The 13,680-nt window shown below is 43.4% G+C and overlaps 1 protein-coding gene across 6 annotated transcripts in view; it reads left to right on the forward strand.

The window, feature by feature from the left end:
* Nucleotides 1-4,357: 4,357 nt before the first annotated feature.
* FAM184A (family with sequence similarity 184 member A) overlaps nucleotides 4,358-13,680 on the forward strand; it is a 118,643-nt gene continuing 109,320 nt past the window's right edge. For 4 of the 6 annotated variants that reach the window (XM_070449896.1, XM_070449898.1, XM_020899694.2 and 1 more), the window contains exon 1: nucleotides 4,359-4,930. In XM_070449896.1, the coding sequence (XP_070305997.1) occupies nucleotides 4,772-4,930 (159 nt within the window). In that variant the 5' untranslated portion in view covers nucleotides 4,359-4,771. Of the gene's footprint in view, nucleotides 4,931-13,680 lie in introns of all 6 variants that reach the window. The other 2 variants (XM_070449899.1, XM_020899693.2) reach the window with 2 other exon arrangements.

Raw genomic sequence — 13,680 nt, forward strand, 5'->3', positions numbered from 1 at the left:
AGATCCCCTGAAGGAGGGAATAGCTATGCTCTCTAGTATTCTTGCCTGGAGAATTCCATGGATAAAGCAGCCTGGTGGTCTACAGTCCAAGGGGTCTCAAAGAGTTGGACACTTATGTAAATAAGTTCATTTGTACCATTTTTTTAAGATTTCACATGTGATATATGATATTTGTCTTTGACTTACTTCATATAATACAATAATCTCCAGGTTCATCCATGTTGCCATAAATGGCATTATTGCATTCTTTTTCACGACTAGGTGATATTCCATTGTATGTCATATTCCACTCCAACCCTCAATTAAATTCTTAACTTTACATACTGCTGCCTGGGATTAATCTAGGTTTTCTGGAGTCTGAGGTATATATGATTTGGAAAACAAGAGAAAAATACAAAAGAAAGTTATTATTATACATGTTTACTAAATTTTATAACCATGTTATAACTCATTATAACCCTTCCTGGATGGAACTATCTGAGCCTCAGTAGCTTCATCATCAATTGATCTTCACAGCTACCACCACCACTTTTTTCCTCCCTCTCCCCACCATTTCTAACAGTGCAGAAAAGTGTTGAGGGGAATTTGCAATCCTCTGAGACATCACTGCAAATACAAATCATATTGGAACATCTGTGTATGGAAATATTAGCATAAGAAATGTCTAGTTAGAGAATACCAGAACAGAGATTCTCTGATAAATAACTTTAAATTACTGTAAACCAGAGAAAGCTGGGGTTTAAAACATCTGGGTAATAATTCTAGCTTTAACTGGCTTTTAAAATTTGTGCGACTCAACCTTTCTGATGTTCAATATGTGTGAAACAAGAGCCTTGACTTGAAGTTCTTGAAGTTCTGGTCCATGTCTACTCCTCACTACTTTTCACTTCCAGCTCGTCCCTTGGGCCCGATGCTTGCAGCCTTGGGTTATGACTCCTCCGCGAGCACAAGTTCTATCACGTTGTAGATGACAACCCACCTACACCGATGCTTCTTTTCTGGTCTTCTCTTGTAAGCAGTACTTACCTTCTCTTTTATTCAGATTTGATTACTCTCATTACCTCCCCTATTCTATATTCACTTGCAACTGAGTGAATTCACTTGCATCTCCGCTTCGATGTCCCATAGGTATCTCAAAGATAGTATATTCTACCCTGAATTTATCACCTTCACCCACCTCTCCCTCCTACTTTGGTTCCCGTCTCGGGGGAGCCCTTGACTACTCTCTCCTGCTCAGTCCCAGTGCCCTGCTTTATCTTACGGCTGTTTCAGATCCATCCATTTCTTTTATTCTCTCTCACCTGAATAAGTCCAATAGCCTCCCACTAACCAGTCTCCATGTCTAAGTTGCCCAAGTAACCTGTTTTCCACAAAGAATGACATTAAAATGCCCAAGTAACCTGTTTTCCACAGTCAAAGAATGACATTAAAAAAGTGCAAATCTGATTATTTTAGTCACCTGTTTAAAGTCTTTTGGCAGCTCTTCACTGCCTTTTGGATAAAGTCCCAACCTCCTCAACAAGGCAAATAAGTTCTCCCTCATGAATAACCTTGCTACCTACTCTGCCTCATATTTTGACATCCCATCAAGCTCTTTGCTTCATCCATTCCATACAGCTTGCTGCTCGCTAAGTGGGTTCTGCCCTCTCTCACCCCTGGGGCTTCGCCCTGTCTGTGCTCAGAGCCAGCAGTCCACGTCTGCTATCTCTCTTTATCTGAAGAACTCATCCTTCAGGGATCCATTCAGACATGACCTTTTCATGCATGTGAAGCCTTCTCTGACACGCCAAAGCTGGGTTAAGTGCCCCTCTTGTGAGTTCCTTTAATTAGCACTTACCACACTGTGTTGCATCTTACTCCTTGTCTGTTTTTCCCACTAGACTGATAACTTCTTGAGAGCAGACACTGATTCTTAGTGCTCAGTATAGCCTCAGCACCTAATGCAGCCCCTGGCACACAGTAGGCTTTTGAGACATATTTCTGCATAAATCACCTCACGACAGAAATGTGTACTAAAAAAATATTTGATGCCTAGCTAGCTTTTCCTATTTTCTCTCCTAATGCACAACTCCTTCACTAGGTTTTTTAAAAGTGTGAATCTGATGATGAGATTATGAGTGTGTTATATTAGTCTTTATGTTTCTATGTATTCTTTATAATTAAATAGAATTCTATAGCAGATAACCTGTTTTATTGTGGTCAGGTAAAACTATTAAATTTAGAGAATGACACTGGGCGTCTATGGAGCTAGCTATACTGTATAGTGATGGTGGGAACTCTTGTAATGGGGTTCAGAGTAAGCTACCAGTGAACCAAGTTGCAGCCTCTAACTCCAAGTTAGGCCAGGAAGAGGTTGATAACTATCTTTTCAGAGGAGGCACTTGAGGGATGAACAAGATTGTTGACTCAGCTGAGGTTACACACTGGTCTTATTTTCAGTCCCGTGTTCTTTCTACTGCATTATAGAATAAAAACAAAAACATCTTTTTTGCCCTAGCAATACTTAGCTATAAACATTTCAGGAAACTTAGGGAGCATTTGAAGCACATACCTCTGCAGAGAATGTAAAGGACAGGAGAGTTCTAAAATGATTGTGAATCTTCCATGCCTAGAATTTGATGAAATAACCCACCTCCTAATTCTCTTTAATTTCATTTAATCATTAGAGCTTAAGAAGGTAGCAACATTTGCATTATATTTGTTTCTGGCCGGCGGCTCTATTCAGAACCTTGGAACTAGACAACTTATTTTATGAAAGTTCTATTGGGGGAGGGCTGAGTACCTAGCATCTGGGGGAAAAGTTAGCCAATTCCAAGCTTCTTTTCTGGAATTCCTACAGTTCCAGGAGTATTTCAACATCCTAGTCCACCTTCACCTTGTAGGCTTAGATTTTGTCATAAATACTTTGTTAATATGGCCCCAATTGGATTTGTTAACAGTCTCAGATCTATATGGTCCTTAGTTGCATGCTGGGTTTCCCTGGTGGCTCAGATGGTAAAGAATCCACCTGCAATGCAAGAGACCCAGGGTCCAATTCCCAGGGGTCGGGAAGATCCCTTGGAGAAGGGAATGGCTACCCACTGCAATATTCTTGCCTGGAGAACTCCATGGACAGAGGAGCCTGGCAGGCTACAGTCCATGGGATCCCAAAGAGTTGGATACGACAGAGCAACAAACACTAAGTTGCATACTAAAGAAAAATTACATGTTATAACAGGAGGGGATTCAGTCTTGCAAAACTGCATGAGAATAGATTTTTTTTAACAGGCACAATTCAGTATTTTAAAAATTTGTGTTATGAATGCCCTAAAACGACTGATTTACTTCAACATGGGACATACTTAAAATTTTTTGATCTGCAGGAGTAGAGATGTTAAGAGATAATTAGTAGGAAATAATACATTTAATGGGCTTCCCTGGTGGCTTAATGGTAAAGAATCCGCCTGCCAACGCAGGAGAGGTGGGCTCTATCCCTGGGTTCCAAAGATCCCCTGGAGAAGGAAATGGCAACCTACTCCAGTATTCTTGCCTGGGACAGAGGAGGGTCCATAGTGTCGCAAAAGAGTCGGTCAGGACTGAGTGACTAAACAGCAACAATAATATTTGGTAAGGTGAAATGCACAAGTAATGACTATTTTGGCCCAGCCTCAAATCTTTAAGGAGCTGACATTTTGTTCCAGCTTCTGTTTTCCTCTTTACTTGCAGTCAATTAGATTTCGTATACAATTATCTAGAGCTCCATTAGACTGGGGAAGAGTAGTGATGCAATGCTATACTAATTGATGAGGTGTGTCCTCTCCACTCATAGACACTAGGTGTTGAATGAAGGCCAGTGCCTGGCACGTAGTAGGTCAGCCTAAGACAGTGAAACAATCACAGTGGTGTGGGTTCGATCGGAAGCACAGGTCTGGGTCGGGGATACCGGATTTCCCACGACTTCATCACGCACGTCTCTGGAGCTGAGGCCGTGCTCGGGAGGGAGCTGGAGGTGAGTCTGCCGCTCTTCTTGGGGAAGACCCACTTGGGCCCAGGGCACGCGATGATGCACGTGGAAAGGCTGGGTGAGTCTGCACGCGTTCGGCACACCGAGGGTCACCACGGCCCCGTCTTCTGCGGCCCGCGCGGCACACAGCACTTAACCTCCGGCCGGCAGCAGCTGGGGCGGAGTGGAGATCGGCCCCAGCTGCGGGGGAAAACCCTGACTGCCCGCCCGGCGAAAGGCGCCCGCACCTGCTGCGGGGCTGCGGGGCCCGCGGCGGCGCGGGGCGGGGCTTGGCTGCGGGGAAATGACGTCGCCGCCCCGCGCGCTCCGCGTGCCTTGGTAACGGCGGCTCCGTGTCCCCGCCTCCCCCCGCAGCAGCCCGCCCCAGCTCCTCCTCCCTCCGCAAGCCCCGCGGCGGCCGTCTGGCTGGGTCCGGGGTGCCCGGTGGGAGCGGAACCTGCGGGGCTACGCTGCCCGCGTCGCTCCCACCTGGCGCGAGCTGCAGAGCGGGCGAGAGCGGGTCGGGCCCCGCCGGGCCGCCTCCGGACCTGGGCATCTGCCCCGCGCCCGAGTCGCCCGCGGCTTCGGGCCGGCGGGGCCGCCCCTGTCCCTGGACGGCGGTGACCGGGAGATCGCGGGCGGGTGGGTGCTGGCGTCTGCGGCCGGCGGGCGCGGCCGGGTGTCGGGTCCGGAAGCGGCCGCCCGGCCTCCTGCGTCCCAGTGGCCGCGGCTCGGCTGGCCGTCCCCCGAGCGCGGGGACCCGCTCCCCGGCCAGGGTCTGCCGAGAAGATGGCGACCCCGGGCATGAGCTGGCAGCAGCACTATTACGGCGGCTCGGCGGCCAAATTCGTCCCCTCGCCGGCCGCCGCGCAGCAGGCGGGGCACTGCGTGGACTACAGCCAAGACCTGCACCTGAAAATGAGCAAGAAGATCGCCCAGCTCACCAAGGTATGGGCGCGGCCGCGGAGTGGGCAAGGCGGAGACCCCATGCGCGGCAGCGCCGGGCCCACCTGCCCGCCTGGGAGGCTGCGCGCCCCGCGCCCCGGGCGAGTTGAAGGTGGCTGTTCTGGAAACAACAGCCAGAGACTTAGCTCCTAGAAGCGTTCAAACTTCGGTGCAATGCCGGTGATGTTCATTGAAGCTAAACTAAACCCGACGGCACGGCTGGGTTTATGGGGATTTGGACCCTGCTATCCTTCTGGGATAAGCCAGCACGGAACAAATTAGGATCTCCTTCTTTAACTGCAGAATGAGAAATCACTTTACTTTTGCTCTCGTGCATGTGCCAAGCCTCCACGAGGCTTTACACTACTGTACTGTATGAAGCTCAGTACCGTATTTACCCAACATGACCTCGAGTCTTCGAAATTCGTCAGTGCCTTTTATTGGTTAAGTCCTTAAGTGGGGAACAAACCTTCTTGCCGATGAAGGAGGGGGAAACATACCTTGCGTGTCATTTTCAGGATTTAATGAGTCATACCGACAGAAAGTCAAAGCTTTTTAGATGCATCATGTGTCTGCTTTCAGTTAAATGGTTCAGTCTATCAGAAGATAGTTTTCAAAAAGCAAATATGCCGGTAGATTTGGCCAATTGTAGTTTAGGGTCGTCCTTGGCTGGTGAGTTTTTTCCTAGTTGAGTAAAGGTTGATGATGAGAAACAGTTGGTATCTACGGAGCAGAAGCAATTTAATTACATTGCTCTGTTTAGATCTCATGGTAAGTTTTTCCATGTCCATCAGGTGAGAAGTGATCCCCCTCTCCGTGGTTTCTGAAAGCCAGTAGAAGTGATGGAACTCAGTTTAGTGTTGAAGCGGAGTTGGCTAACCACTTGTTAGGAGCGTTGGTATGTGAAGAGAGGCGGGCATGGTGGGGTTTGCTGCTAGAAAATCTCTAAAGTCTGACTCCAAAATTTTCATTATATAATTCCATTACTAGTTGGTACTTTTGAGAGGGTAAATGAAGACAGAGTTGAAAGAGAGGAAAAGAAGGAAATGGAAGTTAAAATGGATAACAATAAGGTAAAAATATTTTGGTGAAGAAATGTGATTGACAGTAGAAAGAAAGATAATGGAAAGGACTTAAGCATGCGAGATCAGATGGAAGAGCAGAGGGAAGGGTACAACTGCCTAATCGTCAGACTCCCCCATGGAAAGAGCAAGGCAACATCTGGGCAAGTTCTGTTTGTCGGTATTTGGTTTTTGTTTTATGGCAGCGCCATTTCACAGCTTGCTGTGTCCCGTTTTTACTCTTTTCTCTTGTAACTGAGAGTTCCCAGATTCAGAAATGGAAAGGCCCAGGAAGGAAAAAGTAATATCCCATCAGGGCATTTACACATTTGGGAGCTAAAAGCTGGGCTTCCTGAAATCATGTGTGGTCTTTAGAATACTTACGGTCCAGATACATACATATTTATTCTGATTTTCTCTTATTGTGTGTCCAGAACAGCCATTGTTTTTATTTTAGATTGCAACTGTCTGGGGCCCTGCTGTAAGTCATAGAAACATTCAGGAAGTTGGTAGTGGAACTGTGTACAGTTTAACAAAAGAAGTTTCTTTTCTCTCTAGCAAACTACTTTTCTTTCTACTTTGGCTTTTTTAATTTCCTGTTCTTATATCAGAAAAAAAAATCACAACTGTGAAAGGTGGAAGTATTAATAGAAGTTCTTTGCCCTCCCCATCTCAGATGTGACAAATCAGGAGGCTGCCCTCTGCCAGTGCTTGCAGCACTGCTTGAGTGCTGCATCTGATCTTTACTGAGTATCACTGCGACTCTCTGATTGAGTGTTTACAGTTACAGTCTCTAAACACTCAGGCCACCCCCTCTGCTCAGGGCCTCAGACATTTAATCTCTTCTACTAGAGTTTCTCAACCTTGGCACTGCTGACACTGCAGACTGAATAATTCCTTGCTGGGAGTGGGCAGGGCTGTACTCTGTATTATACATGATGATACCATCCCTGGTGCTACCCAGTAGGTGCAGTCCCCCCACATGCACACACAATAGTGGCAATAAATTTGTCTCCAAGCATTGCCAAACGTTCCTGGAGGAGAGGGGAGCAGGGATCATCCCCGGTGGAGAACTGCGGATTGACCCTGAAATATCTCACCTGGCTCTCTCACCTCTCTTTCTAAAGCAAGGCAGGAGAATGAAGCTGCCTGATTATAGGTCTCTTTCAGTCAACACCCTTCAGTTTCTGAAAGATACACTTAAGACCTGCTGCCTTTATGTACCAGTTTGGAAACTGTCAATTTTATAATCACATACACTTATTGTGGGCGTCTGTGGTGGCTCAGATGGTAATGAATCTGCTTGCAGTGCAGGAGACCTGGGTTCAATCCCTGGGTTGGGAAAATCCCCTGGAGAAGAGAATGGCAACCTACTCCAGTATTCTTGCCTAGAGAATTGCATGGAAAGAGGAGCCCAAATCCTATGACTGTGGGCTTCTCTGATAACTCAGTTGGTAAAGAATCCGCTTGCAATGCAGGAGATCCCTGGTCGGGAAGATCCCCTGAAGAAGGAAATGGCAACCCACTCCAGTATTCTTGCCTGGAGAATCCCATGGACGGAGGAGCCTGGTGGGCTACAGTCCACGGGGTCACAAAGGGTCAGACATGACTGAGCAACTTCACTTTCTTTCACACTTATTGTAAATTCCATAAGAATGATGGGTAATATATCAACTTTTACTAAACTAGGAAAAAGCTTACCAGAAAAGGATGATCCTTAATTACAATTGGCCAAATCCTTGGTTGTATTTGCTCTTTGAAAACTTGTAGATTGAGCCACTTAACTAAATGCAGATACATGTTTCATCTAAAAAGCCTTGTTTGACATTTTGTCAGGATAAGGAGTGACTCATTAAATCCCAAAAATGGCATGCAAGGTATGTTTTACCTTCCTATCAAATGTAGAAATTTTATTGGTGTTTGCTGTATAGTGTTTTCACTCATGAAGAGTTTACTAAGAATATCACATCAGTAGAGGTATGTTAACAGAACTGTGGTTGACCTGACAATAGCTTATATTTCAAAATTAGACATTATAAAGATAACCATTAAAATAGGGTTTTATTTCTTTTGGAAATGAGTCAACAGAACTTACCTCTTCAGCCTTATTGTTAGCATGACTTGGTAACTCTGACATACTGTCTTGAGTTAAAATGCCTATTCTACCATTTACTAGTTCTATGACCTTGGGCAAGTCATTAACCTCTGGGCCTCTTTTTAATCTTTAAAAGAGAGATGATGATACTGTAACTAAGATAGTAGGCCCTTAATTCAGGCTGTCACTGAAAAGACAAATATACCAGTAAACAAAGTATTAGTAAAATACTGGCTAATATACTTTTTAAATGCCATTTCTTTTTAAAATAAATCATCCTGCATTAATGGCATTGTGAAATACTATATTTCTTTGTGGGTTTTCTGCTAAAATCTTTAAATGTATATAGTACTTTTTCTAGTATTTTAATATCAGAGCTTAAAATATTCACATTTGCTGTCTGGTTTTGTAGTGCAGTACAAAGTGCAATGCAGTATGCAAGAAATACAATATGCATTTTTCAGAGATGTGGCTGACAACAAAAGGAGAAGGATGAAAGTAATCTACATTATAACATTACACATAGTAACACACATTTAACTAACTAAAAAGTCTCTAAACACATCTGAACAGAATTTGTTCAGATTCTGTTTTCTGAGAACCTAACCTCGCCATCACATGGAAAGAACACAGCAGTTCTTTAAGCATCTTTTATGTAAGGGTGCTTCGCTGAGTGTTAGAGATACATCAGGGAGCAAGACAGTCTCTGCTTTTTAAAGTGAGTCTATTATCTTTTGGTTGCTCATGCCAAATTTTAAAAAGTACTATTAGATTTCTGAGTCATGTTGTGGCAGATTTCTGGAATTGTTAATGACTGAGCCATTCTCAAGATAGAGAAGCTGGATGGGCTGAGTTATGTTTTATAAGATCACATTTGTGTACTTCTCTGCTCTCCACCGTGTCAACTCTTTTAGTGTGTTAGGTTGAAAAGCAGGGCTTGTGAGATGAAATTCTAAAATGGTTTTATTTTTGTCATTCACTGTCCCTTTCAATTTACTTGTAAGGCTATCATGCTCTCTGCCCATGGATAAACTTGACTTTTCTAGTTGCGTTGAGATAATGCAAATTGTTCTTCAGTAACTAAGTCATAAAAATCTCAATTTGATTATTGAAATGTCTAGTACCAACAAATTAAAGCCCCAGACTGAACCTGAATTAAAGATGAGGCTTCTTCCCCATGCCCACTTCCTAGCTCTGCCCATTGCAAGGGGGAAGACAATAACTGAGGATTTTTTTTTTTTTTTTCCTTCTGACTGGGCTTTTCTGTTTCTCCTTTGTCTTGCCAGCCCTAGTGTCTCATCCCTCCCAAGTTGGACAAAGAAGAAGGGGAGAGAGGAAAGAAGAGCAGCAACTAACTCATGCTTGATTAGTGCCTGGTGATTTAACTTCAGCGCTGTTGTAGACTTGGCGTGTGTTGAAAGTTCTTTCTTTTACCTGTGGATCCTCTGCCTCCCATGTCAGCTGCTCACCTCACATTGTTTGACAGTGAGAATGCATATATAGCCTGGCTGTTTTTTTATATCATCCTCAGATTCTTGGGTCTGGCAGTTCCATCATGTTCATTTTGCTGAGATCTGTTCAAGTTCCAGGTCACCCCCTGGGTTGGACCCAGATGACATCACCCCAGCTCGCTCTCTCCACAGGCAGCATTCATTGTTTGTCGAGAGGGACTCTGGAAGTGGTCCCAATTCAGCCGTCTATCTTTTGCGCTCACGTGCCTCTTCATCCAGCTTCTTACCCTTTAGAATTTCCAGAGATGAATCAAGTGCCAGTTCAATATGTTGTTCAAGGTGCTTGAGACAGATATCAAGCTCTTCAAGTAGTCCCATCCAAGCCTTTTCCCCTAGGCTTTAGGTGAGAGGCAGGCATCCATCTCCTCCCCTCTCCACTGGCCGGCGAGGGCACTTGTTCTGTAGCTAGCTCCCCTGGGGGAACTCTTCTCTAACCCCCACCCTTACTCCCCATGAAGCTTCTCTCACTAGTGTTGAGGGTAGGAGGGAGCACATCTCAACCCTTTAGACTGCCTCCTTTGGAAATATTGAGAGTGTTCTGGTACCTGCTTTGGAATGTCAGTTGTCTATGGTTCTCAGCAGAAACTTCCCTTTCAATATCCTGTCATTGTAGCTGCCCATCCAACACTTTTTTGGTTGATTGCACTTGTGATATAGTTTAGTTCAGTTATCAGTTACAGACTGACTCGTATAAGGTTGGGTCTAAGGTTCCAAAGAGCAGGAACAGTTACTTTGTTTTCTGTCCTCAGCATCAAATCCTTCTTAAAAGTCTTCTTTTAATCCTCAACTTCTGTCTCTCCTCCTGAGAACTGCCCTGAGCAACCTGGACCTTTTTAGGTTTGCCTTGCTCTGAATTAGTCTTAACATTTATTTTCCTTACTTCTCTTTCGATACTTAATACAAATTTGCAAACAGTTTTTGTTTTTCTTATTTGACTGTAAGCTCCTCAGCTGTAGAGACTGTTTATCTCATGTAACCTTAATATGAATCCTTTGCACATAGTATAAAAGCTTAATAAATGTTTACTGAAGATAGTGATGTGCCAAGAAATGTTGTTGTATAGTAGAGAAAGTCAGTAAATATTTTTGAGTTGTATCTGCTCCTCTTGTGGATTAAAATCATTTCAGTGGAGTTAAAATTTCTCTTAACTATTTAAATATTTATTTGGCTTCCCCTTAAACTGCTTCTAAAAGCTATATAATTTTATTTTTGATGCAAGAATAAAAATGTAAAGCATGCTATCTAAAATATAAATATTATTTATCATTTCAAAAGCAAGGATTGATATATCACATTCTTAGCAAATATGGAAAAATAGTCTTTTGGTCAGTCATTTAATACTAACTTTGCTTTTATTATATTCACAACCTGAATATGTTCATATAATACCAAAACCAGTGAAATTTTCAAACAATTCTGTTTTTTCTGTTAAATGCTGATTTCTCACTAGTTGGTCTGTTTGAATTACCTTAGATCGTGTTTCATAATAGTCTTTGGTTTGGATTATGACTTGGATTGTTTCAGCTTCAGTTCAGTTCAATTCAGTCGCTCAGTCGTGTCCGACTCTTTGCGACCTGATTGACTGCAGCATGCCAGGCCTCCCTGTCCATCTCCAACTCCTGGAGCCTGCTCAAACTCATATGCATCAAGTTGGTGGTATCATCAACCATCTCATCCTCTGTCTCCCCCTTCTCCTCCTGCCTGCAATCTTTCCCAGCATCAGGGTCTTTTCCAATGAGTCAGTTCTTTGCATCAGGTGGCCAAAGTGTTGGAGCTTCAGCATCAGTCCTTCCAATGAATATTCAGGACTGATTTCCTTTAGTATTGGCTGGTTTGATCTCCTTGCAGTCCAAAGGACTCTCAAGAGTCTTCTCTAACACCACAGTTCAGAAGCATCAGTTCTTTGGCGCTCAGCTTTCTTTATGGTCCAGCTCTCACATCCATACATGACAATGGAAAAACCGTAGCTTTGACCAGATGGACCTTGTTGGCAAAGTAATGTCTCTGCTTTTTAATATGCTGTCTAGGCTGGTCATAGCTTTTCTTCCAAGGAGCAAGTGTCTTTTAATTTCATGGCTGCTGTTACCATATGCAGTGATTTTGGAGCCCAAGAAGATAAAGTCTGTCACTGTTTCCATTGTTTCCCCATCTATTTGCCATGAAGTATTTGGACTGGATGCTATGATCTTAGTTTTTTGAATGTTGAATTTTAAGCCAGCTTTTTCACTCTCCTCTTTCACCTTCATCAAGAGGCTCTTTAGTTCCTCACTTTCTGCCATAAGGGTGGTGTCATCTGCATATCTGAGGTTATTGATATTTCTCCCAGCAATCTTGATTCCAGCTTATGTTTCATCCACCCTGGCATTTTGCGTGATCAGGTTGATACATGCCAAATGTGGCATCTTTTTTCCCCCCTTTGTTACATTGCAGCTTTGCCATTCTGTTAGGCATTAGCTTAGATGTAATCTTTAGTCATAGCAGAGTGGTTTGAATTAATTTCCTGTACTTTACTAATGGGCACAAAAGCATGATATGCCATTATTATTAACCAATTGTCTAAAAAGTTATCAAGGGACTGCCTTTAGAGTTAAAAGGTTTTTCTTCTATAGAAGAAACCATAGATTCTTACCAGCCTAACCCTCTCATTTTATAGATATGGAAGTTGAGGGCCTTGAGTCATTTGAAGATTACATAGCTTGTTCTAGGCAGATCTTGGATTGGAACCAAGGTTTCTGGAATGGTCTAGGAGATGGACAGCTGTACTAGCAGGGCTCCTTCTATTGTGTATGCCTTCCTTCGACCTAATATTACCCACTCAGTTCCTCAGAGGCCACAGAGTTGTTTTTCCCCACTTTGGAGCCACGCTTTGTTTACCATTTGACTCACAGGCCTGATGAAAGTGAAACCAATGAGGCTTTCATTGAGTGCACAATTTCTGGACATCTGGGTTGTACAGTTTGTAAACGTGGCTTTGGTAAATTTGGAACAGCTATTTTTCTTTTTTTGTATTCTCAGATAAATGTCATAATATTTTCATGTTTTATTAACAGCTTTAGTCATTCCAGACTTAAAAGCTTCTTTAATTATGTTGATTTAGATACTGTCATACTTGGTGTCAAACTTACTACTATGTTATTGTAAATATTTTTCCTTTGACTGCTTGCTTTCTTAACTGGATTATTGCCTGTGGTCCCATTTCTGAGAGCAGTAAGTTGAAAGTTTTCCAGTTTTTCTCCCCGCCCCCCACCTGTTTGGTTTATGAAAATCTTTTGCTGTCTTCTAATTTCCAACCCCTTAAAAAGTAATAAGAACAATAAGAGTTTGGCAAATGTGACTGAAACATTTTAATTAATAAGTAATTTCTTATTGTTGTTGTTCAGTTAGTCAGTAGTGTCTGACTCTGTGATCCCATGGAAAGTACCACACCAGGCTTCTCTGTTCTTCACTGTCTCCCAGAGTTTGCTCAAACTCATGTCCGTTGAGTTGATGATGCCATCCAACCATCTCATCCTCTGTCTCCCCCTTCTCTTCCTGCCCTCAATCTTTCCCAGCCTCAGGATGTTTTCTAACGAGTCAGCTCTTCTCATCAGGTGGCCAGAGTATTGGAGCTGCAGTTTCAGCATCAGTCTTTCCAGTTAATATTCTGGACTGATTTCCTTTAGGATTGACTGGTTTGATCTGCTTGCAGTCCAAGGGACTCTCAAAAGTCTTCTCCAACACCACAGCTCGAAAGCACACATTCTTCAGCACTCAGCCTTCTTTATGGTCCAGCTGTCACATCCACACATGAATACTGGAAAAACCATAGCTTTGACTAGGTGGACCTTTGTTGACAAAGTGATATCTCTGCTTTTTAATATGCTGTCTAGATTGGTCATAGCTTTTCTTCCAAGGAGTAAGCGTCTTTTAATTTCATGGCTGCAGTCACCATCTGCAGTGATTTTGGAGCCCAAGAAAATGAAGTCTGTCACTGTTTCCATTGTTTCCCCATCTATTTGCCATCAATTGATGGGACCAGATGCCATGATCTTCATTTTTTGAATGTTGAGTTTTAAGCCAGCTTTTTCACTCTCCTCTTTCACCTTC

The sequence above is a fragment of the Odocoileus virginianus genome, chromosome 19 (genome assembly GCF_023699985.2).
Source record: "Odocoileus virginianus isolate 20LAN1187 ecotype Illinois chromosome 19, Ovbor_1.2, whole genome shotgun sequence".
NCBI lineage: Eukaryota > Metazoa > Chordata > Mammalia > Artiodactyla > Cervidae > Odocoileus > Odocoileus virginianus.